This window comes from Ochlerotatus camptorhynchus, unplaced genomic scaffold, assembly GCF_037179485.1.
Source record: "Ochlerotatus camptorhynchus isolate MF236.1 unplaced genomic scaffold, CSIRO-AGI_Acam_v1.1 ptg000432l, whole genome shotgun sequence".
Classification (NCBI taxonomy): Eukaryota; Metazoa; Arthropoda; class Insecta; order Diptera; family Culicidae; genus Ochlerotatus; species Ochlerotatus camptorhynchus.
Window position 1 is genome coordinate 4,516,897 of NW_027040918.1, and position 24,436 is coordinate 4,541,332.

Sequence of the window (24,436 nt, forward strand, 5' to 3'; positions counted from 1 at the left end):
TCCGTGTTGGGCTGGGGGACAGTAATCTCTGTGAATGTGGACAAGGTTACCAGGACGCAGATCACATTATTTGGTCATGTGCTGAGCACCGTGGAGTCAGATCCGAGTTGTACGATTCCCTTCGGGCTCGAGGTAGACAACCTAATGTTCCAGTTCGGGATATTTTGGCTAGACGCGATCTGGAGTTTATGCAACTCATATATGTTTTCTTGAAGAATATTAACCATAGATTGTAAGTTTGATTAACCTTGTGTTTAGTTTGTGTTTTGTATGTGTGTGTGTATTTTTTTTTTTTTGTAGATTTGTTTCTGTAATAATTGTATAATTACAGAGTTGATATAACGTCGATAGGATTAAGTATTTGTTTTAGAAATAGTGAAATTTTTGAATCATAAATCATATTCCAAATCTCCTTTTCCCTCTCCCGATCCAAACAATTGTCATCCACTAACCTCGAGAAGACCGCGAGTAATCGGTTCCAATCCTTTAATTTTAGATTTAAGACATTTATAATGTATAAAGAAAATGATAACTTGGCTCTGTAAAGTTTATTCGAATGAGCCTGTACAAATAAAGTAATTAACAAAATAAAAAAAAAAAAATGCTTTTGTGCCGTTATCAAATGTTATGCCTGATTTGATCAATTAAAAGAACTTAATGCTCTTCACATTTATTCCGTCCACTAGCGGTCCTACGTCAAGCTTCCGTTTGTTCCCCTAGGCACAGACCCTTCTACTTTTTCATGTAATTCATACTCAGAAAACAAATGTTTGAGACATTTTATATCATTTTCTGAGAAAAAAATAAGAGGTTGTATCCAAGACACGACCGTAGATTTGACGTAGGATTACGTGCTCGGTATCAATATTCGATGACTGTGTTAGGGAAAGCGCTTTTTGCTGGACATCGGTGATTATTTTGATCACCATTACAACAGTTGGACATTTGTGTAATTGTTTTTTTTTTTTTTTTTTTCCTTTGGTTTGTTTTTTCCGTCGATCTTGTTTTCCGTGCTGAGCACCAATGCTACCGACGTGCCAGGAAGGCAGCTTCCACACCTGAACCCTACCTATCGACCCATCAACTCATGAACCGGGGACCAACGGCTTTACTACCCATCCGAAGGAAGGCGTGATCAGAGATGTTATGCCTCAGAACATCCCGGCGGCGCCGACTGGGATTGAACCCAGGCCTGCTGGGGTGAAAGGTAATCACGCTTACCACTACACCACCGGCACCGTTGTGTAATTGTTATAGACCTATAGAAAATTGATAAAGTGTTTATTTAAGCAGATTTGTAGAAAAATTTCCAAGACATTGGATAGTTTAGAATTAAAATCCATCCGCTATTGACAGAATTATAAGAACAATAAAGCGTACTAACTGAACTGAAATATTGAAGCAAACTAGACTACCACGATCAAAATGACTAAGTGGTTGAGATATATAAATGCGTCAATGGATACAAAGTCAAATGCAGATTACTAGAATCGATTCCTGATTCACACGGGGATTTGTCATCATAGTCAATGTGCATCGAATGCCCAGACTGCTACGATTGACCGATAGATAATTGTAGCATTTTTCTCCGCATTTCAAGTAGGCCTCTGCCTTGACAGTGCAGTACAGCGGCCTAACGTTAGTGTGTAGATTACGCACGGTGCCGTAGGTATACATTTCCTATAAAACCCCACTTCACCCTCCGTCCGTTCCATTCAAAAATGCAAGAGTGTTAATTTGCAAACGCGTTGCTTCGATCGTTCGTTAGTTCGTTCGTTCGTTCGTTGACTCGTGTCGTCCATCAACGCATGTTGTCACGTGAATTTCATGAATGAAGCTGGTAATCCAAGGCTACTTTGCTTACACCTGGCACTGAGGGAAAAAAATGTGTAGCTCGTCACTGCAACTCGAGAGCGATCGTTTCGGTCGATTGCGTTTTTCTCGGTGGTAAAATGCAAGTGCACACGACCTGGGTGATGCGAAGTGATTTTTTTCAATCTTGACTGCGCTGAAACAATTGGCAGAAAATTCTGTCAACTATATTTTCCGTAAAGCCCAATTGTTTGTTTACAAAGAGAGAAATGATTTAGATGCTTTGGAAAAATAATATGGCTATAGAATGATTCGGGGTGAACTTGAATACTTCTCATGTTGATGGACTGTAATACTTGTTTCTTCATGCCAGGAGGGTAAAAAATTGACAGCACGAAATTAGTCCGTCTTTGCATCACCCAGCTCACGACTCACGAGGCTAATTGGATAATCGACAGCTCTTTATGTCTCGAACCGTCTGTCCCATAGAAGCAGGTGGGTAGGAATGGGAGGTGTTTACTAATCCCATTCTGTCACTTTGTGACTTGTTGTAAATGAGCTGACCGTTTGCGCACTTGGATGAAGCAATCGTAAATTGTCCTAACCAAGATCAATTATCTCATTCAGTTGTTGAAAATTGTGCCGCTTGCTACGGTAAGCCCCTTGTACCTCAAAGGGGTGTACCCGTTCGAGTTAATAGCATGTCAATATTAGCAATGCATACCTACTGTGGCTGCGTTGCACCCGTTTCGTTAAATTGATTTGCCACAGTTTCCGGAGAAATGTTGCATCTTAAGTAAATATAAGGAGCCGATAAGGAAGAACTGGCGGCCGGCAAATTGAGTGCCATAGTCCGAAAAGGAGAGGGCAATGGAGTAGACTAATCATACGGCTGTTGTTGAAGTAAGCTTCCCTTTCACTGTTTTGATACAGTTTGTGTAGTATGTCAAACCATGCAACCTGTGGCGGGTATTCCCGCATGTGCGAACTGACATTATCGCCATATTTATAGCAGTCAAGCAGCCTACTACGATGCGGAGCGCGCACTCGAACGATTAGCATACATTTATTATTGTGCGTTAAGCTCGACTCGGTGGAGGCCTTGCCCGCAACTCAAGGGCTTGCATTGTCGCGTGTGCAAGGGCTTGCTATGACCTAAATTGCACTCTTAAGGTTAGTGAGAATACTGATTCATTCCCGTTCGAGTGAAGTTATCAAACTTGAAAACGTGAACAATACCCCTGAGAATAAATATTTCATAAATCCTGTCACTTTGGCATTCCTCCACACCCCTCAATTCCAGTTCGAGAAAGTACCTCCTCCGAGAACATTACATATCAGAAGACAACCACTCGCAATCCATACTCATAAATATACATCCGCTTCTTCAACTGCCATCCACAGTCGAAAATCATGATTTATGTATCGCCAAAATCAATTCCAGCATACCTGAAATGCTTCACCCTCCGAACCGCTGCCAACACGCGAGGAACACTTTCACATCCCTCGTCTTCCCCACCCCCCATCCGTCCATCCGTCGTCGTTCGTAGTCATCCTATAGAACTCAATCATTGTGCAAACATTGACAGGGTGAAACGGCACGAATCGGAACGATGCGGGCGGAGGGGAAAAACGGAATTTCCACCGTTGTTACCGAGAGGTTATGTCACTTCTGTTTGCCGAAAATGCACCTTTATTGCCAATTCAGGATGAGAATAAAGATTTTACAAGCATTGCTCCCATGATTCCTTCGATTTGCCCGTGTTGTTCAGCCCTTCTTGACATACTTGGATGGAAGAGACACAGGTCACAGTGCTGGGGAGGCAAATAAAATATGAGAAATGACAAGCTCAAAGTCGAAGGATGGTAGCAGATCGAAATGGATATGTTTTATTAAACGCGAACGAAAGCGACACACATCCCATCCATCCATCCATCCGGGCTGATAAATGGCCCTCCGGAAGGAAGAAAAATTGGCTGCGGATGTGAGAGGAATATGGCATTCTGATGTTTGTTTTCTTCTTTGTTTGCAAGCAGTGGATACAGGAACTTTAATTCAATTGAATTGTACCACCAACTGTCGGAGGAGAATCATCTTCTTGAGTTGAGCGAAAAACTTGATTAGACTCGAAGCAGCTGACAAATGGCGTCTGCCAATGGCTAAATTACCTATCGCCCTAATGTCTGACTGACTTTACCCTATACGGCTTCGGCTCTGGCCTATGAGAGGTCACGTGAGAACAGATCCTATACGATGCGATGAGTGTCGAAATGGAATGGGAGGAACATCTGCTGATTACCGAATGGTAGCAGGTTTTGATGGATTGCCATCATCTCGGCCGGTCAATAAATACACATGGGATATTTCAAAGATGTTTCCATCAGTAGGCGTGGAGTGGGTAATGACATCATCAATGGTTTGCTTCGATGGGAAGCAATCTGATAAGGAGATCTTCGTGGCTTCAATGGTCAATTTTTGCGAGGATCTCAGCAAAAGACAATGAAGGGTACTTTGTGGTTGATTCATGATATCTTTTACATATAGGGGAATTTACGTATTCTCGTCAATCTAAGCAGCATCCGCGCTTCTATTGGCAATTTCTCAGAGCATCACGCATACATATGACCTATTTGTTTGTTTACATTTATCTTCTCTATCCATTCAAATCGACAAAATTGTCCAAAACAGTTTGAAAACGTCTTTACAGCTTGAAGCGTCAGATGAGTGTGATTATTGTCGGCAGCCCGAAAACAGTCAATGTGTGCCGAAGCCATCATTTACCCTACATATATTTTACGACAAACAAAAGTTTTAGTAAGTCTTTGGTGCACAACTGCCAACTGCGTGAGTCTTCGATTCCAAAGGCTGTGCATCAAGTTATTTCGTGATTATTCTGATCCTCCTCTATTGTTAAACCACCTTCAAGCATAAAGTTCTGCAACCCCATAAACCATTCATCACTCCAAATCAATCCGATAAGGAAGGAAAGGGTCTTAAGGTAGGTATACAACACTTGCTCACACAGCCGGTTGCTATGTACAGATGTGCAGCGCCAAGCAACCTACTCATATGAGACATCGAGAAAGATCAACAACAGCTTCGGACCGGTCGATGCTATGTGTCATGTCAGTAAGTCGGTGATCGTTCAACGTGTTGCATCGTAAAAAAAAATTGCAGTTTGCGCTTTTACGATTCCTTTACACTTTTGCCTGCGTGATAATAAAATAAGAATACACGAACGGCAACAACAATGACGTCACGGAGGCCGTTCAGCGAAGTTGCCATAGCGACCGCGGTGCTAGTTCTGTTCGCGACCACTCTGATCGATCGAGGCAAGTTTCTGGACGTTACAGTCTTTTGTTGTGGTTCGACCACGATGGTGCAGACCAGTTGACCAGTTTAGTGACATTTAATACCCTTGTTCGCTGTAGGTGTCGCGTTGAAATGTCACTTTTGCGTTGGGATCAACCATTGCAACGCAACCGGAGAGGAGATCGAGCCGATAAACTGCACGGATGACATCGTTCGACGGACCAACGAATCGCTGGCAAGCTTCATGCCAACCTTGGTCTATGGCCCGAAAATTTCGGAAGACGCGTTCCAGTGTGTACACGTGCGGGCCACTTCGCTCACGGATATGACATTCCTGTTTGTTCGGGGCTGCGTGTATTCGATGAATTCGACCGGTTTCTGTGACATCCGGTACGCCAGTTTTCGTGGAACCCGGGAGTGTGTCGCCTGTGATCACGAGGACCTGTGCAACGATGTCGCTATTAGTGACGCTGGGAAATTACCACAGCCTGCTGCGATCGTCACCTGGCTGGTCACGCTGAGCACAACACTCATCACCGCTAATAATTACCTGCACCGATGAATAGTAATAAAAATTAAAATTTATTATATCTCCATTGACGTACTTTTCTGTACCTGTTCAGTACGGCGACCCACCTAGTTCACAAAGGAAAATTGCATCTCCACTCCGTTGCATCGTTCGCTCGTCGCTTATGCTGGAAGTAAGTCTGTGGTGGTTCTAAGGGGTTTGCATTTACACGTGAACTTTAACCGCAATTAGTAATTAGTAAACGACGCTATTATTTGAAATGTGATCGAGTTGCCGGTTGTGTTATGATCGTATATACAGAAGTGCCTACTAGAAAAAAATCTCAGGTTTTGTTTTATATTCAGTAGTAGGTTGAACAATTATAATAGGTATTGTTAGGTGCATTGGTTCGAAACAAAATAAATAAATGCTCCTAAAAAGAGTTAGATGAATCCGAATTGCGAAAAAACGCAGTAGGCTCTGCCCGCGAACGGTTGGTTTTGTTTTCGCTGGCGCTGATTTCATCTGTTTTTCGCATTTTTTTTAATTGTATCAAATCAAACAAATATTAGTTTTTTCGTGTGGATAAGTGTAAATTAAGATCTATCACGTCTTAAGAAGTTTTTTTTTAGTGATATTGTAATTAACGTGAACAATCTGGAACAAGAATTTGTTTCGAATAGCTGTGTGTCGCGTCGGTCGGTTTTTCATTTCGCTTGTTTTTTGTGCTTTGCCTCCCTCCCAAGAAGAGTTTCACTGGGTATTTTTTTTTTTCTTGGTGCTGGCGTTCTGCCTTCCGGAAGATGCACGCGAATGAGGTGTCAAGCAAAAATTCGGTGCAAATGGAAAACTTCAAATGTGATTCAAAATGTCGTGTTGGGTTGTAAAAACCACGCGGAAGATTTTTTCGATTACCGCGAGTGAACAAACCGGTCCTTTTTCGGAGGCAGAATTTGGTGAGATCCATCTGATTTATAATCAATCATAAATGCATATTTCCATATATTACTAAATACGCGCCAGATTTCGAAACATCACATTTCGAAATCTGGAAGTGTGTTTGCAGTACCATTATTCATATGATAACGGTAGTGTTTACACGCGGGGCTTATTGTATGTGAAAGTAACCTCGGAATGGACGTGAATTACCAGGCATTCTGAAATGGGTTGCTGGATCTGCAGTAGAGCTATCGCTTTCTAACTCCCGGACTAAACTTGCTTTAAATTATTACATCAAGGATTGTTGTAAGCAAATTTCTTCCATAATACCACTGCCGGCCAGTGGGGGTTAGATTGAATACACATACACACACACATACACATCACATGAACTTAAGTTTACTTTAATTGATTATAATTCAAATTGAAAAGACATAGAGGTTTTGGGCCTACGGGAGAAGAGGTAGTACAATTATTTTCACTCCCGCGAGTTTTCCTCTCAATCAATAGAAGAAAAAAAAAGATAAAACACAACATATTTCCTTCCTTTCAATTAGCTACGGGTGTGACAACGATGGCGAGTTCACTATGTTATATTTTCATTTTATTTCAGCAACCTTATCTTTCAGCAGATGATCCGGACAGCAATTTCAACATTAATAAAAAAAACTACATATGCCAGCAACACTGACTGGGTGTATCCTATGGCTTACCTTCCCTACTAACATAATTCCTAAATTCCCGAGACATTTATGAGGGGTCGTAGAGTTCTCTGCATCTCTCTTAAGTAAATGTTGGACTAACATACCTTTCCTATCCCTACCAGTTGTAAGGACGTGGCCAGGACAATCCTTAACTGTTGGAGCGGGATATGTCTTTATCTGGGAGATAGTAATTACTTCCTACTTACTATCTGTCCAGTAATAGATATCCGTCTTGCTCTTAATAGTTTTGAATTCGTACCACCTACGATATTGTGCAACTTGTTCGATGCTAATGCTAATGCTAATGCTAAAAAGAGTTAGATGAATCCAAATAGTGCAATGTGTCTCGTTTTGGAAGCCGCTTTGAATATGATCTAGTGATAGTTTTTGGTTTTGCAAGAAGATACACCTAATAAGGGCAGTGCTGTGGTTGTGCATGGTCACGGGTATGAAAAACGAATCCATATTTCCACCGAGATAAATCGAAACTAAATTACCTTGGATACACCACGTCACGACTTTAACCCTTTGTCTGTACCTCTAAAATAAAGCTAACTTCATTGCGGAAATCCTTCAAAACGAGTATTAAATAAAATTCGAAGTATGTCTCAACTAAGAGGCGGCGTATCAAGAAGACTTTATCGTGGAACAATGTCAGAGAAAAAATCGTTTTGATGAATAATCTAGATTGCTAAAAATGCCTGGGGTCATATTGACTCCAAGATACAGACAAAGGGTTAGGGTTAGGATAATGAAAAACGAGGGGGCGACCCGGCGTAGTTGTAAGCATCCATACCTCTCACGCCAAAGTCACGAGTTCAAATCTCACCCCCGGACAAGTCACAAATTATTACCCAAGAGCGTTAAAGTGACTATAAAAAAAAATGAAAAACGAATCCATATTTCCACGGAGAAAAATCGAAAATGACCAGGACAATCTCACCAGTGCTGTGGTTGTGGTTGGTCGCGGTTATTCATTGACTACAAAGAACAAAAATCAATTAGAAACCAATAAACTTTCTCTTGCACGAATGTGTGGTATTTAAATCAGTGTTGGAAAAATTTCAAAAAATCAAATCTCACCTAATAATAAGATCACGCTTGATTTTCGTAGACAAAAATCAACAAGCAAACAACAGCGGTTGATATTCCGTGCTGTGATATCGCTGCACGGAATATCAAGGCCACAAAACTCACCAGCTGCAAATCTCTCTATAATATTTTTCTTTTTAATAAAATGACACAGCTAGTCCGGTCAACAGTAGCAACAGAAGAGAGCTCATTTATTTCCTCGTACACGAAAAGTATCTTCTTCTTTGTTTTCTTCTTAGATAATTCTTATCGAAACTTGACAGCTAGCATTGTTGATAAGAGGGGTAGGATTTCCTACACGTTAAATCAAATTCACAAGCCAGCGCCAGTGGTGTAGTGGTAAGCGTGACTGCTAAAAGTTGATACTCAGCCGTCTGCTGGTGTTTTCAAATGACAATAACATCTTGCTCAAAGAGCAATTCGGGTTTAGGAAAGGCCACTCTAACCAACCCACCAACCCGCACGGGTTACTAACATCATCAAGCGGAATAAGTCCGTTTCCAATACATCTGCCATGGCATTGTTAGACGTCGAGAAAGCGTTCGACAATGTCTGGCATGATGGTCTAGTGTACAAGCTGCATCGATACAACTTTCCGATCTACCTCGTGAAGATCATCAAAATCTACTTGACGGGCAGATCATTCCAGGTCTACTTGAACAATGTCCCCTCTGATACGTTCAATAATGATGAAGGGTCCCTCAGGGTAGCCTATCCTATTCAACATCTTCACGTCAGACGTTCCTCCCCTGCCGGGAGGTGGTATCCTGTCAATGTTCGCAGATGACACCGATGAATACCTATAAGGGTCGAGTGCTCCGTGCTCTGGCGAGTAAACTACAATCAGGCCTGGATGTTCTGTCTGACTATTTCAAGAGCTGGAAGATTTGTATCAATGCACACTGATTGCACACTCGAATTCACCTCGGCTTGTTTCGCCTGCTAACGTCAAGGTCCATGTTGATAGCACTCCTTTTGAATGGTCGAGTGAATTAGTTTACCTTAGACTCGATAGCAAATTGCTATACCGATCCCATGTGGACAAGACATCCACCAAGTGTAACATCTTGAGCAGGCCGGTCTACCCTCTGATAAACAGGAATTCCACCCTGTCCCTAAAAAACAAGCTTGCTGTCTATAAGCATATCATTCTACTGGCTATTGAGTACGGTATGCCAATCTGGGAGAGTTGTGCTAAGTGCCACCACCTAAAGCTTCAGAGGATCCAAAACAAGATCCTCAGAATGATCCTTAACAGTCCACCGCGAACTCGCAATTCTGACATTCACCACCTGGCTGGTCTTCAAACACTCGAGGAGCGAAAGACTTCCACGCTGGAAAGGTTCAGAGTCGCCTGTCTACGATCAAACCACCAGATCATTCGTGATTTGGCAACCTAGTTTAAGTAGTTAGGTAGTTAGTTAGAAGGCGTCGGTATATCGCTTTTTCAAGAAGCTTCAATAACCCTGAGAGAAGGCTGATAGGTCTGTAGCTGGAAGAAGAGGAAGGATCCTTGTCAGGTTTCCGGATGGGTATGACTTTAGATAATTTCCAGCACGAGGGGAAGTCGCCAAGCCTAAGGCACTGATAGAAACTAGAACTCAAATGTTTGAGCTCTAGTTTCAAGATGTTATCGAAACCTGGGGCCTTCATGTTTTTGGAAGATTTGATTTAGGTCAACAGTTTGTCAACTGAAAGCTCTGAAACTTCGGGGAAGTTGTTGGGAATAAAATGGAGGTTGGACTAATCATGTTTTGCCCGAGATTATGGGAGCTGACGAAGTGTTGGCCAATCACAGCAGCCTTCTCAACAGGAGTCGTACGGTTCAGTGGATTTGGTCTGGTCCTATTTTCTAAAGATTCAGAAGGCCTTTGCACAATCTGAGAGAGCACGAATCTTATTATCAAAATCGTTATTTCCGAGATACACCATCCTGGCCTGCATTATCTGTGTTATTCGATTACAATTGGTCTTCATTTTAGGCAGACCAGTACGCTAGTACTGCCTACGAATAATGTTACGGGATCTAACGTTGTCTTTAGTAGAGCTGTCAAAGTTCAGAGTGGCCCGGGATATTGCCTTCAAGATGGGTTGCAGACACCGGTCAACGTCTTCGGACGTCTCCGGTTGGACATCGTAGTCTATGGTTGTGTCGACGCAGTATTGCCACGATGGTAGTTGCACTGGGAAGCTTCGAATCGGTTCACCGAGGAATCAACTCCGGACACCACCGGATAGTGGTCCGAGCTGAGTTCTTGGTAGACAACCGATTGTGAGATGTTGTCCTTAGGGCGATGGCCACTCATTCTCCCCCAGAGCTGGTTCGATCTAGCCACACGAGCCAAAAATCGGCAAGGAATACGTTAATTTCGGGCTTCCGGTAGGTTTCAGTTATGACGACAATGCCAATGTTTCGTTCATTCAACGACTCGATGTCCTTGCTCTTGAGCGAGCAAGCGTTCCAATTTGCTATTTTGATAGATTCACGGTCCACACTTGTTGATGAGGAACACGGCAGCATGAAGCTGTTCACAAGCATTAAAAGTTCTGTTGATGTAATCAGTGCGTCTGTGTTCTCGTTCATCTGTGGAGGGGGAACACCTTCATGCTACCACGATAGCCCCGGAGGTAATTTTTCAGAATAGTCGGAGGTCGGAGTCGGAGTAAGAGTCGGTACTTTATAGCCCAAAATGTGTCTGACTCCGACCCAGCTCCACAGCCCTGCTATTCTTCATTAAAACTATCGCTAATGAGCATGGGGGAGCCTGTTTTGTTTGCATTTAATAAACAAATATCCGACGTCTCCGGCGTCAAACAAATAAATCAAAGCTTCGCAGCCGTCCCTAGCCAAAATTGGCATCCATTCAGCCATCAGTAGGTATTGTGCCGTATGCGAAGACGCGCGCTCCTTCTCCGGATGATAAAGAAGTAATTTAAATATTCTATAAATTTTCAAATTTACTAGTTCCTTTCACTTGCACCCACAACTCACATTCTTCAGGTGCATGGTCGGAGGGGTGGGGTTCGGTTCATTATTATTACTATTATTATTTTCGGAAATATTTTCCTATTAAACTTGTACGGCCCGGGTAGGCGACTCGACTCGCGAAAAGGATTTCGTTAGGTACTTGTGCAAACACACGGAAGGCAAACTATCGTCAAACTTTCGACGCATACACACCACCCCTCACCAATGGTAAACAAAGCATCGTGTTTCCAAAGATCTTGGCAAAGTAGGCGAAGGCATCATCACGCGTGGAGGTTTGATTAGACCGACAACTCTCTGTCCTCTCTTTGAACACGAAACGAGGGGACCCCTAATGTGGAGGTTGCTTGTGAAATGTCAGATTTAATTGAAAACAAATCCCATCCAGAAGACCCCTGGTTAGTAAAAAGCGCTTCAGTCAAAAGATGAAGACTCCTTACCTAAATCCGATTCTTGATTGTGGAGTATGGGTGGAATGGGAACCAGTGCAAGATGCCACACCGAAGACATCCGAGGTAAATTTATTAACACCAAACACTTGCTGGAAGATCCTTAGCCCACCTCCCCTCACCTGTCACCAGCCCACTCACGAACGACGGCGGCCATGTGTTCCGTTCCGGCATCGATAAATATGTACAGTTTGTCTCTCACACCGTGAGCGGTTCATTGAAGGTCCTCCTCACGTGCTCGGGTGTGGAGAGACATAAATTATATCGAATTTCATTTTCCATACGCGTATGCCGTACGAGTCGATGATTCCTGGAGCTGAGAACATAGACGGTAAGGATTCTTGCCGTCATACACCTAGAGACACAGGGCCTACTACTTCACCATGTGGATGGAATTTCGAACGAAGTAGGCGTCGATGTTTCTGACACCTCTTCGACTACTGCGAGAACCATTCAAAAGGATTCATTTGGGCTCAAGTGGGCCTTGATTAATTGCCGGGAAGACGTCGGATGGCGTGTCTTAATTTTGGCATCCTTGAGAAGTGAAATTTCAATAGATTTTATAATAAAATTTTATATTTGACAGGATGATTAATACTAACCAATCGACGGTGACGGTGTTCATGATTCACACAACTGGCATTGATGTTCGAACTGAGCTGACAGACAGCCCATGCCCATGCAAAAAAAGGACAAAGCAAATCGCAGCACAAGCAACTCACTAAGAAGACGGTACGTGGCGCTGTTTTCATTTAAGATTAATTTTCTAATTACATAAAATCACAATCGGAACATTCCTTCAGAAGACAACAACGACGACCTTCTGGTTCGGTGCATCTCAGGATAAGAGACGGTGGTGTACGTACGTTTGGCTTTGGATGAAAATTAATCTCGATTTTACCTCAATTTCCAGCGTATGGAATCTCGTGTAGGTACTTACAGCGCAAACAACCAACGGTGGCAAAACGATGGGAATTATATGTTGCACGAACGGTTTGTTGCCTCCGGGTAGACGGAAGACGCAACATCTGAACAAATTGGATGGAAGTTTGCTTTCTTGTACTTACTAGCTGGAACCGGGACCGAGTTCGTCAAAGTCATTGGCAGTGTGTGTGTGGATATAAGAGATGAACTAGCTCCGTGGAAAGTCCAAGGATTTAATGAAGCTTTCCAAATCGGGTTGTATGCAGGCACGGTTAATGTTTTGGAATGATCTGTTAAGGTCTTTTCCTACCGATTAAGTTCAGTTTAATGTCGTTTTCGTTTTTGGGGTGTAGCTACACCGGTTCTACACTGCTGTACACCGAAATAATTTAAAATGTAGATATAATATAGGATGCACCTTTGTTTACAAACAAATTATGTTGAGCTGTCAAAGACTCGCGCTTATGCCTTGTTCAGACTACAGAGTTATAACATGTTATAGCGCTATCTTGATGGTGGTTTCTGTGTTGCAATTATTTGACAACCGTTATAACATGTTATAACTCTCCAGTATGAACAAGGCATTACAGTACACCGGTGCTACACCGCAAAAACGAAAACAAGATAGGGTTAACTACCTCATTTGCGGCCTATTAAGCACAACCCGCCCTTAATCTTTCTTAATCTAGCGCAGTTTAGCACCAAATGGAATGTTATTATTACTGATGGCTTCCAAATTTATTTACCTTTCCGTACGTACCGTAAGATTTGATAAAGAGAAACCAATCGTTGATATATTGTCAAAAGTCTAACACTGCTTCTTGACGCCAAACTCGGCCTACTGATTCTAAACTCGGCCTAACGCATTGAAACGCTAATGAATCCACTTCGGCCTATCGGATGAAGATAAAAATTGATTCGGTCGGAGCGCTTCTTTTGTTTTTGGGAATAATCGATGCAAACCTTCATATCACGCGTTCTCATTGACTTCGTTCCGTAGCTTATTAACTAAAGTATCGTACCAAACGCATAATTGACTTGTTAACTCTGAAATCATGGATTTACTTAAAGTTTTCTAATCGATAGGCCCGAAATGGGCGATTAGACCGAAATAGTTCTCTACCGTAATACACTTCTCTGACGTTTGTGAAATGCCAAGTGCAGAACTTGGCGTAAATTATAAGTATTAGTCCAAGAAAACCTTTGAATTCACCTAAAGTTCTGCACTAATACCAACCGGTCCGCACTCGTGTTTATTTCAGTTACCATAAGGGGCCTAATTTGTGATTAGCCTACGGTTCCTTTCAAATTGTAGCATTATTTATGTACGGTCCTTAAATAGGAAATGACGTTTCACAATCCTTCATCTAGTGATGGCCGATTTTTTTTTCGAACCGAAAAGTAAAATATTTGTAATCGGATATATCATGCTGATATAAGCATTAACTTCTCGAGAGGATCATCACCCATCGTTTCAAACATATGCTGCACTCTCATTGGTGGAAAAATGACAGCACAGCGAACAAAAAATAATCGATTAGGTGTTAATCGAATAATCAAAAAATGGGACATCTCTGATTTTGGTATGATTGTTTTAATAAAAAAGAGCGCAAAATTTCATCTCTAAAGAGGGGGCAGCAAAACCACAAATTTACCTTGTATACGGTGGGGGGGGGGGGGGGTATTCATTGGATGAAAGGGACCGTGAAAGAGGACACTAAAATATAAAATTTTTCTTCCGACTGTTTCATCTTAGTATTGTGTCTATCACGAATATTTAGACTATAGAGACGAAATTGAGGGAGCTCGTAGATGGTTCAAATGTCAAAAGCTACCACCTTTCCCTATTTACGTCATGTGTCTTGATCATTAAAATTTTGTAAATAAAAGAAACGTCAGTTAACATCGATGTTCAACTAAAAACGTAACTATTTCATAAATACTATTGCGTAAAATGGCATCTATTATTTCCGTTGTGAAAGATCAGAGAGCGTCAGTGAATACCATATAGGGGAAATGACGGCTTCGGCATGCCAGACTATTTTCGGCAAGCCGAATTGAAACACTATTTTCACTGGATTTTCTTACGAAAACACTTCGCTGAATGCATGCAAACTATTCTTTATGCTTTCAGCTTTAATTTTACTATACTTTTACCACTGAGAAAAAGCAATCTAGCAAGGTTTTCTTGAAATGTAACACACGCACTACAAATTGTAGCTGATTTCGAGTTGCCGATAATAGAACAGCAGATTTACATGCAGTTCAAATGGAACGGTTGCCGAAGAAAAACTGGTTGCCGACAATACTCGCTCTCACTAGAGAAGATTGGAGCTTTGTAAAAGCATTTCAAAACAGTTTTTGACAATTCTTTCGACTGAAATTGTTAGAGCAGCTGGCAGCAAAAGATTGTAAACAAACCAATACTGCATATGTGTGCGTTCCTTAGAGAAAAGGGCTATAGAAAGAAGGTCGCTGCTTAGGTTGCCGAGAATACGTAAATTCCCCTGTCATGTTTTATATGGATATTATTTCCTTGGATTGTCCAAATCGAGGCTAGCAACAATTTATCACAAACACAAGTCCACAATCACAAATTGGATCATGCGATACGAGGAGGACGGATTCTATTCTCGCCGAAGTTACGAAAGGGATGCTGTGAAATTCTCTCCCGAAAAACGACAATGGTTGATAAACCTGTATCTACAAAATCCTACGCATTATCTACATGAATCTAGAAAGCGGTTCCAGCAGGAGTTCAAGACGACAATATCTATTTCATCCATTTGGCGCATCATACATAATGCTGGTTTGACCTGGAAATGTTTGGAACGTCGTGCAATTCAAACCAAGGAAAGTGATGTAATCCGTTTTTTCAACGAAATTTCGTGCATTCAGTGGGACTACCACAACCTCGTCTTTTTAGACGAGGTTAGTTTCGATAACAGATCCATGTTATGCTCCAGGGGCTACGGAGTTCGAGGCCACCGCTTAGTGTTTCGAGGAGAATTTGTGCGGAAGCCTAGGGAATCCTTGCTTTGTTTCATTGGGCAAAACGGAATGTGGAGGCGAACCAGCCCAAGGCTGAAAGCCTCCCTAATAAAGATAAATAATAATAAAACGGAATGCTTGAAGCCTTCTCTACCAACGGAACATTCAACCGACTAAACTTTTTTGAATGCTGCCGACGATTTGCTCTGGAAACGGGCCATGTTCAGTGCTATCCGGGTAGACATTCCATATGGATATTGGATGGAGCGAAAATTCACTGCAGTGCGAAAATCATAGAATATCTTCGATCAATTGGAATATTCGCTATCTTTCTACGTGCGTATTGCCCCTTCTATAACCCTATTGAAGTCGTTTTCGGATTATGCAAGCGACAAACTCAAGCTATCTATCAGGAATGTGTAAAGAAAGGAATTAAACCAGTAGTAGCTGAAGTGATGGCTACCTTTAGAAATTATAACATGTCTAACTTATTCAGGAAGTGTGGTTACCTGAGAGGAGGAAAATTTGATCCTTCGGTTGCAGATGTGTCTGATTTCAAGAATATTGAAACAGACGAATGAAACATAATCAATGCAGAAAAGTTCTAATTTCTTTGATCTTTCGTATTTGAAAACCAATAAAATAGAAAATATAGTAAAACAATGTATTTGTCTTTATTCATTAAAACGAGTTATCTCAATTCATTTGCAAGTTGGCTTATTCGTGGTCTACATCCTCCATGTCAACTACCTGTCCAGCAATATGTCGACTGAACTCTCCTTCGGAAACTTCCATTGAAGTTTCCATCGCACTTATGAATGAATCACTCATGCGTCCACGCTGCTCCAATGCTTCGATGCGATGCTTCACGAATGAAAGTTGTAGCTGCATATTCTTGGCTACCACCTCAAGTGAGGAAAACGCTTCCTTCAGCGCTGTGATCTCTTCACAAAACGACGCATTTACATTGTGAGCTATAGCCAACCCATGCTTCACACTTTCAATTTTCGGACCGTTCTGTGTTCTGAAAAGATGTAGCAGATGCTTTGGAGGAACTGAATTAATCATGTTCTCACGTGTATGAGCTGGCGAAGCAAGTATAGCTGATGCCCACATTGTCCATGCCATTTCGTGTCCATCCCAAAGATGACCATGTCGTTGACGCAAATCCTTAGATAAATCGACGACCACTTGGGTTGAGGCTGCTCCTGCCTTATCGCGCTCAGATGGGTCAACCAAATGTTGCTTCACTGAATTGAAAATCTTACGGGAACTTACGGACAGTGAATAAACATGCAACAGCAGCTGAATTTCTTTTCCTTTCCAGTTCTGAAGCAACGTGGTGGTCAGTTTGTCCAGCGAAGTGTACTTACGATTTTGTTTCTCGTAAAAAATGGCAAACCTCACCAAATCTTCTTCTTCCGGAGAATCCTTTTCCATCCATGCTGGCACCGTGCTTCCATCGTCTTGCTGATTAAAAATTACTTCTCGAAGTAGATGTGGTCTGCATAGCTCCCATAATTTCGTCTTAAAGTCATTGAGCGACTTTCCATCTACATTCCAGTGCGCAATATGAGCTCCGGAGGACTGACCTTTAAATTCACGCAGAAACACCAGCAGTCGACAGTTGAACAACACTGGAGATTTGTTTCCTTTCGGCTGAGTTACGTGCTCAGGTGCATCAGGCTGCTCATGGCTTGGATCACTGTGGGGGTCGCTCCAGTCATAGTCGAGAACCTGAACGTCTTCGAATAACGGGTCATCGAGTTGATCCGCCATCGGGTCTCCGTTCTCATTGCCATGCTCCTTGTCTACATCCTCACCATCATCGTTACGGGATGCCCTTCTGGAAGCCATTCGTTCCTTTTGCAGAAGGTTCCTACAAAGATGATATTATTACATCGGTTGAATTTTAGTTTGCAAATCACCAATCTTACCAATTTTGTTGTAAAACAGTTAAAACAGTTTAAAATAAATCACTTAAACGCTAACTTTTCGGGCGGCTTCAAAATTTCACGAAAAACAAACAACAACAAACTTTTTTTCATTTTTTTTTTTCACTCGATTTCCATTCTGTCAACAATGTTCAAGATGTACGTAGAAAGGTGAAAGAAGTGAGAGCGAAATCAATAGCGAAATATCGTAACGACGAAATTGATATCGGTCGAGTCTAAATGAAGAAAAATTTCGCAATATTCTTCTTTGTAAATAGTGCAAAAGCTGTCCACTGCCAACATCAAAATTACGAAAAACCTGCTCCGCCGAGAACGCGAGACAACTCCGTCGAAATTCCGTAGAACCTCCGTTGGCAGCATTGGGAATCTTCACCGGAATCATGCGGAAGCTCTTCCACCTAAAAAACCCGAGAAAATACCGCAGAACTCCTGAAACATCCGCTGGCAGCACCGACAATCACCACCGAGAATGCGAGAAAACTCCGACGAATCTGGAACATCCGCTGTCAGAATCAGAAACCTCCATCCTGGTGGATGAACCCTTACAAGAAAAAGTTCCTAGAACCTTCGTTGGCAGTCTTCGAAATCATGCAGAACCCCTCCACCTAGAAGGCAAGAAAAATCTTTTTGAACTTCCAAAAGCTCCCGCTGCAGCGATTCCGGTGGAGATTTCTAATGCTGCCACCGAAAATTTCGTCGGATTTTTTCCGCGCTCTCGATCGAGGAGCTTCTGGAATAATTTTCTCAAGCCAGGAGTATGGATTTGAGCGAAACCGAAGCGAACAACAAAACAAGACAAAACCCTTCATGTTTACATGCATGTATTGGTGGGAGGTGTCACCTAAAGCTACACACAGCAAAAAATGCACTGAGAAAATGCATTTTTTTATAATAAATTCGCCACAAGTGATCTGCCCCCGAGTCTGCCCCTACACGCAAACCAAAAATCTATTACAATGAATGTTAGTTCCGTTTCCTATCATCCTCTGTTCATGAACATCGCAACGAATGTTAGAAATTGACCATGCAGGCGATGTAATGGTTTTTTGTCTTTTTTTATTTCGTGTTCCATCTACGCTTTCGACGATACCAGTAAGCTTGTAGAACGACGCACATTGTAGAACATTGTAGAACGACGCACACACTTGTCTCGAATCTCTCCAGCAGAAAAAGCATACGAAGTCGAGCATTTTTATTTCGTGTTGCATCTACGCTTTCGACTATAGGTACCAGTAAGCTTGTAGAACGACGCACATTGTAGAACATTGTAGAACGACGCACACACTTAACTCGAATCTCTCCAGCAGAAAAAGCATACGCAGTCGAGCATGCGAGAAAATGAGCGCTCCATGTTTGCTTTTAGGCTGACCATATTCAGAAGCATGGAGAGAGCAGTGGAGAAAGCAGAGGTCTGATAGTCGCAACGTCCGTGGTTCGAGTCCAGTCGGCAACCTTTTTTCTATTTTTTTCGACATAATTAATTTCACTCACTAATACAACTCCACATTTTTCGGTCTCCAATTTTCTTACATCGGACCGCAGCTAGGTATATCGCATCCTCGGTTCATGCGGTCTCCACTTACATCCTCTGATGATGAATCCCACATAATTGTAAGCGAATCTTACATCCACCGGTTGGGTGTAGGCTCAAGTTATTAACGAAAGAGAAATCAATGTTACTTAGGACCTAAATGCAACTTGAAGGTACCCATTAAATGAGTATCTTGTATTCATTTTTTAAATTCATCCCAAGTAACACTTGCAACATCTTGCATGAAAAAAAAAAATCCAGTTGTAAATAAGTTATATAGGGGAAATGTAGGTAATGTCGGCCTACATGTCCCTAATTTGGGCCCATCGCTAAAAGTCTTCTATTTATCAATTTTATCTAGATCAACGCGTTATTGGGACGTTACTAATGGATATTTTTGATTGCTATTGAAAATTTAGTTGATTGCTGAATTTATGTATGGGCCCAAATTAGGGACACTTAGGCCGACATTACCTGCATTTCCCCTATTAATTGCTTTTATAAAAATCCTGTTTAAGACGCGTTGTATTGTTGTTTGTGAAGTATTCAACCTTTCTGATAAGCACTTGTTTTCTTGAAGTAATAATTCGATATTGCAAGTCTCAATTACCAGTTTACAACACATTTATAACTGATTGTGTTTGGTGAAAACTGGCTAGCCTTATGTACAACATGTTTACATATGTCATCTGAGATATCTCAGAAACATGAATGCATCTGAGATATAACTTATTGATAACATGTTATTAATAAGTTATATTTCAGTTGTACTCATGTTTCCAAAAATGACATATGAAAACATGTTGTATATAAGGCTAGCAAGTTTTCATCAAAAACAATCAGTTATAAAAGTGTTATTAATAGGCAATTGAGAGTTGCCATACCTAATTATAACTTCAATATACGATTCAAGTAATGTTCTTGTTTTTCGTGTTATAAACATGTTTTGATAACAATTATGAAATTTCTCAATGCATTTGCGATTTTTAACAGAATTCGCTTGTGCTGTTTCCGGATGCTCTTTGCTATCCTATTCCTAAACCGCAATTATGTGGCTCAATATACACCTATCCCCCAAAGAACGCGTTACCCACTAAGCTGCACCCACCGCTTTTTCTCGGCGGGGTTTCAACCAGTCGATCTGATTTTTTGCATGTGAGTAGTGTCAATGGAGAACTAGCTACTCGCAGAAAATCAGCGCGCTCTGTTGAAAACTCACCGAGACAATGGCAGATACGTATTTCGACTACAATGTGCAGTCTTCATCAGTGTCAATCCCACTAACTTTTTTTTTCGGAATGGCAGAAACAAAAATATTTTTTTTTTCTTTATTTTACGTCGGTCTTTGTTCCGCACTCTAGTGCCAATCACCGACGGACATCGATTGCCATCAATTGACGGCAATCGAATGTGCAGGAAGGCAGCTTCCACACCTGCGTAGGATATCGCACCCATTCATCAACACACATGGGCCGGGACCAACGGCTTTACTTCCCTTCCGAAGGAAGACGTGACCAGAGATTTTTATGCCTCAGAAAAATCCCACCGACCTCGGCTGGGATTGATCCCAGACCCATTGGGCTTAGAAAGCAGTCACGCTTACCACTACACCACCGGCGCCGGTCAGAAACAAAATTATATCCCGCGTTTAAAATCCTTCTTCTTCTTCTACATTCCTTTATTTAAGGGGGAGTTCACCGCTCCGAAAAAAATAATTACGTTTTGATTTTTCTAAAAATAATGAAAAAAAATATCAAAAATCTAAACAAAATAACATTTTTTTAATTTTTCATAGAAAATTCACGTGAAAAAAACATTCATTAAAGTCATTATGGCGTAAAGTTGGACTCAAAAAACCACAAAACATCGACTGTTCGGTTTTGCTGGGAGTCCAATTTTTTTTCATGATGAGATAGAATTTTGTTTTTTTTTTTGTACCGAAAATATTTTTATTTACATTCAAAGTGTTTTTATGTTACTTCATACGCGAAGTTAACGATTTTCAGAGTTGGTTGGAAATGCTAACATGAAGCTTTTAGTGTGATGATTTATTAGCTAGAGAATGATCTTTAGAAGAGGGTAGGTGGATAGTTCCGTTAGAGTACGGCAGTATGAAAATTGAATAGAAGTTGAAAATGAGCGAAGGGCCATTAATGCGACAGTTTTTTTTTTTTTTTTTAGAGATAGACGCACATTTTTGCCTAACCCGTACGATGTACGCGGGGACTTGAAGTATGTCTCCAAGTCCACAGGCAAAAATGTGCGTCCCTCTTTTTGTTCATAGGTTTAGGTAGTGATGAAAACGTCGCTAGAACTATTCCACAGCCGCAGTCAGTTTATGAGCAAAAAGAGGGACGCACATTTTTGCCTGTGAACTTGGAGACATACTTCAAGTCCCCGCGTACATCGTACGGGTTAGGCAAAAATGTGCGTCTATCTCTAAAAAAAAAAAAAAAAAAAAACTGTCGCATTAATGGCCCTTTGCTTATTTTCAACTTCCATTCAATTTTCATACTGCCGTACTCTAACGGAACTATCCACCTACCCTCTTCTAAAGATCATTCTCTAGCTAATAAATCATCACACTAAAAGCTTCATGTTAGCATTTTAAACCAACTCTGATTTTTATTTATTTATTTTTATTTTCGAACCGGTATACTTCCGCTTAACGTCGGTCTCTGCTCCGCAATCTAGTGCCAATCACCGACGGACATCGATTGTTATCCTTTGACGGTAATTAACCACTTCATACGAGCAGTTAAAATAACGTTTTTTTGCTCTCTGGGGCTGGTAGTAAAGCAGGTAAAACTTTATGGAGAAAAATCATTTTTATTTTATTATAGCTTGTTTAACATTAATTTCCGGAAAAAAAAACTGAACGACAAAGTTCTTGACTAATTTAATTAGGTTGTCCTTCATTTTTTTTAACCTGAATATGTACCGAAAGTGAATTATTCCCACTTCTCTCAATTTCTATATGGGGATTTTTATCACTTCCTACCAGCTTACAGCGTCATTTCTGTGGAAAATCACCAGACGATAAGATTAATTCAATTAAATTCGTGACATCCAAGCTACACCTAAGACATTAATGATTATACTACGGGGAACTTTCGCCTACTGATAACATTTTCTAAGAAATGAATTTATATTTTCCTGATTAAAAGGTTCGGGTCTGCACTCGTTAATTCCAAATTTCAACACTATCTCTTGTTTATCTTGCTAGATAACAAGTAGGCTTAAAAAGTCAGTTCTTAATCATCGAATCGGTAGGCTTCATATTCAGTTGGGCGAACCTTTTTTTCTGTTAGCTTGTCCAGGGGTTGAAACAGTTGACGTTTTTTACTACACTCGCTTCGTTGTCGTGCGCGACAGTCTGTTTGTATTCGAACACTCATGCTCTACCATCGCCTCTCTCACACAACACGAGCGGTAGAATAAAATTCGAGCTAAAAGAAAATGATCAAAATAGCTATCATATGACATGTGTGATTTCGTTGTAATTCCTCAATTTGGTGTAAATCAAACCATTTCTGATCAGAAATATTATTACTAGGACATCATTGCTTGCTATTTTCAGAATTCACACAAGCACACCATCAGCAGCTCTTATTATGAAAAAAAAACTAAAATACATACATTCTTGACGGTCTTCGGCGACAGTGTCGTATGACAGAGCCTGTCATATGACATTTTAGTTTGGTACTGTACTATGATAGCTTGTTTTGCAAGTGTCGGAGGCAAAGGCAGTCAATTATCACAGAAAATGTGTCGACTACCGTGACCGCTTACAAGACTGAGCTTGTCTTGACACAGAGCATTCTTTCAGTAATTTAACTTTTTACTGCATTTCAAATGTAATCCCAAGTAAATGAGGTACTTTAATTTTGACCTAGAATGACTATACCATGAATGAACATTACAAATTCTGGCATTGGTAGGCATGTAAAGCCCTTGATGATTATCACAATTGGCTTAGATACGTCGCACGGCATGTTTTGATGATAAAAAAGAATTGTCCCCAAAATGGCCCTGCCGGAACCTGCTCCAGATTTTGGGCAGCGAGAAATGGGCAGCATCCAAATAGCTCTAAAATAAAATTAGCAGCTTTAAAAAGGTCATTTTCATACCCGGAACCGTTTCACTTAAGTGTCGTACGTCCTCGTTTGGCTTCTCGTGAATTTTCAGGGTTTAAAGTCTCGGAAAAGAGATGGACTTTGAAGGTGCTGGTGTTGCTTCTAACGATATGATTAATTCAATTAGGTTCGTGATTTTTCAATCTCCAACCACCCTAGCCCAATATCCTAGTTACACACACTTAGAAATAACTAATTTTACACGTGATGGAATCCATCTTTGACATAAAAGATGATACGTAAACAAACATGTCATGTAATATTAAGTGCTCCTAGACTGAAAAGTTCGCTGCTCGACGAAAAGTACGTTTGATTAAGCTATATTTCACGTCTGTTATGACTCAAGTTTATGTCAAAATTGACGCTCGTATATATCACTCTCAGAGCACCTAAATTTACATGAGTTTTTCTAAGTGTGCATCTAAAGGCTGGTGCGCAGCTAAAAATAAATCGGAAAATTATTTTTTGAGGATTTTTCCCAAAATAAAATTTGACAGCTATAGGGAAGTGTCTTCTGCTAAATTTTAAGATCATAGGGGGGTGTCGTCTAATTTTAAAATTAACAATTATCAGTTTTTATGTTGTTAAAATGCATCCAAAACATCATTTTTACAACGAAATAATTGATCAGACCATGTCGATTACGATACTAATGTAATCGATCTTTCCTTTACCGATTTGTTTTGAACTGCGTACTGGGTCAAGAAATGCTAAGGAAAAGTCATTTCTTTAGCATTCCGTGTTCTATCCCGTAGCACGTAAAAACGTCATTACTTTTCAGCTGCGTACCAGGCTTAAGGCATTAATGATTATACTACGGGGAACTTTCGCCTACTGATAACATTTTCTCAGAAATGAATTTATATTTTCCTACCAAACACTGATTAAAAGGTTCGGGTCTGCACTCGTTAATTCCAAATTCCAACACTATCTCTTGTTTATCTTGCTAGATAACAAGCAGGCTTAAAAAGTCAGTTCTAAATCATCAATTCGATAGGCTTCATATTCAGCTGAGCGAAACTTTTTTTGCTGTTGGCTTGTTTTGGCACAAAGCATTCTTTCAGTAATTTGGCTTTTTACTGCATTTCAAATGTAA

At 40.9% G+C, this 24,436-nt stretch overlaps 2 protein-coding genes across 2 annotated transcripts; one reads left to right on the forward strand and one right to left on the reverse strand.

Annotated features, from left to right (window-relative positions):
* Window positions 1-4,970: 4,970 nt before the first annotated feature.
* Window positions 4,971-5,715, forward strand: LOC135711328 (uncharacterized). The gene is made up of 2 exons (XM_065234118.1): window positions 4,971-5,145; window positions 5,245-5,715. The coding sequence occupies exons 1-2, from the start codon at window positions 5,064-5,066 to the stop codon at window positions 5,685-5,687; spliced, it is 525 nt and encodes a 174-aa protein (XP_065090190.1). The 5' UTR covers window positions 4,971-5,063; the 3' UTR covers window positions 5,688-5,715.
* A 10,720-nt stretch (window positions 5,716-16,435) lies between these two features.
* LOC135711432 (uncharacterized) lies at window positions 16,436-17,575 on the reverse strand. The gene has a single exon (XM_065234301.1). It carries the CDS (start codon window positions 17,573-17,575, stop codon window positions 16,436-16,438), a length of 1,140 nt encoding a protein of 379 aa, XP_065090373.1.
* Window positions 17,576-24,436: the final 6,861 nt, after the last annotated feature.

Excerpts from the sequence above, each read along its gene's own strand:
- LOC135711328 (XM_065234118.1), top strand. The coding sequence starts at position 5,064 with ATGACGTCACGGAGGCCGTTCAGCGAAGTTGCCATAGCGACCGCGGTG. Across the intron at positions 5,146-5,244 it reads GACCACTCTGATCGATCGAG|GTGTCGCGTTGAAATGTCAC; the intron begins GCAAGTTTCTGG and ends TGTTCGCTGTAG.
- LOC135711432 (XM_065234301.1), bottom strand. The coding sequence starts at position 17,575 with ATGGCTTCCAGAAGGGCATCCCGTAACGATGATGGTGAGGATGTAGAC.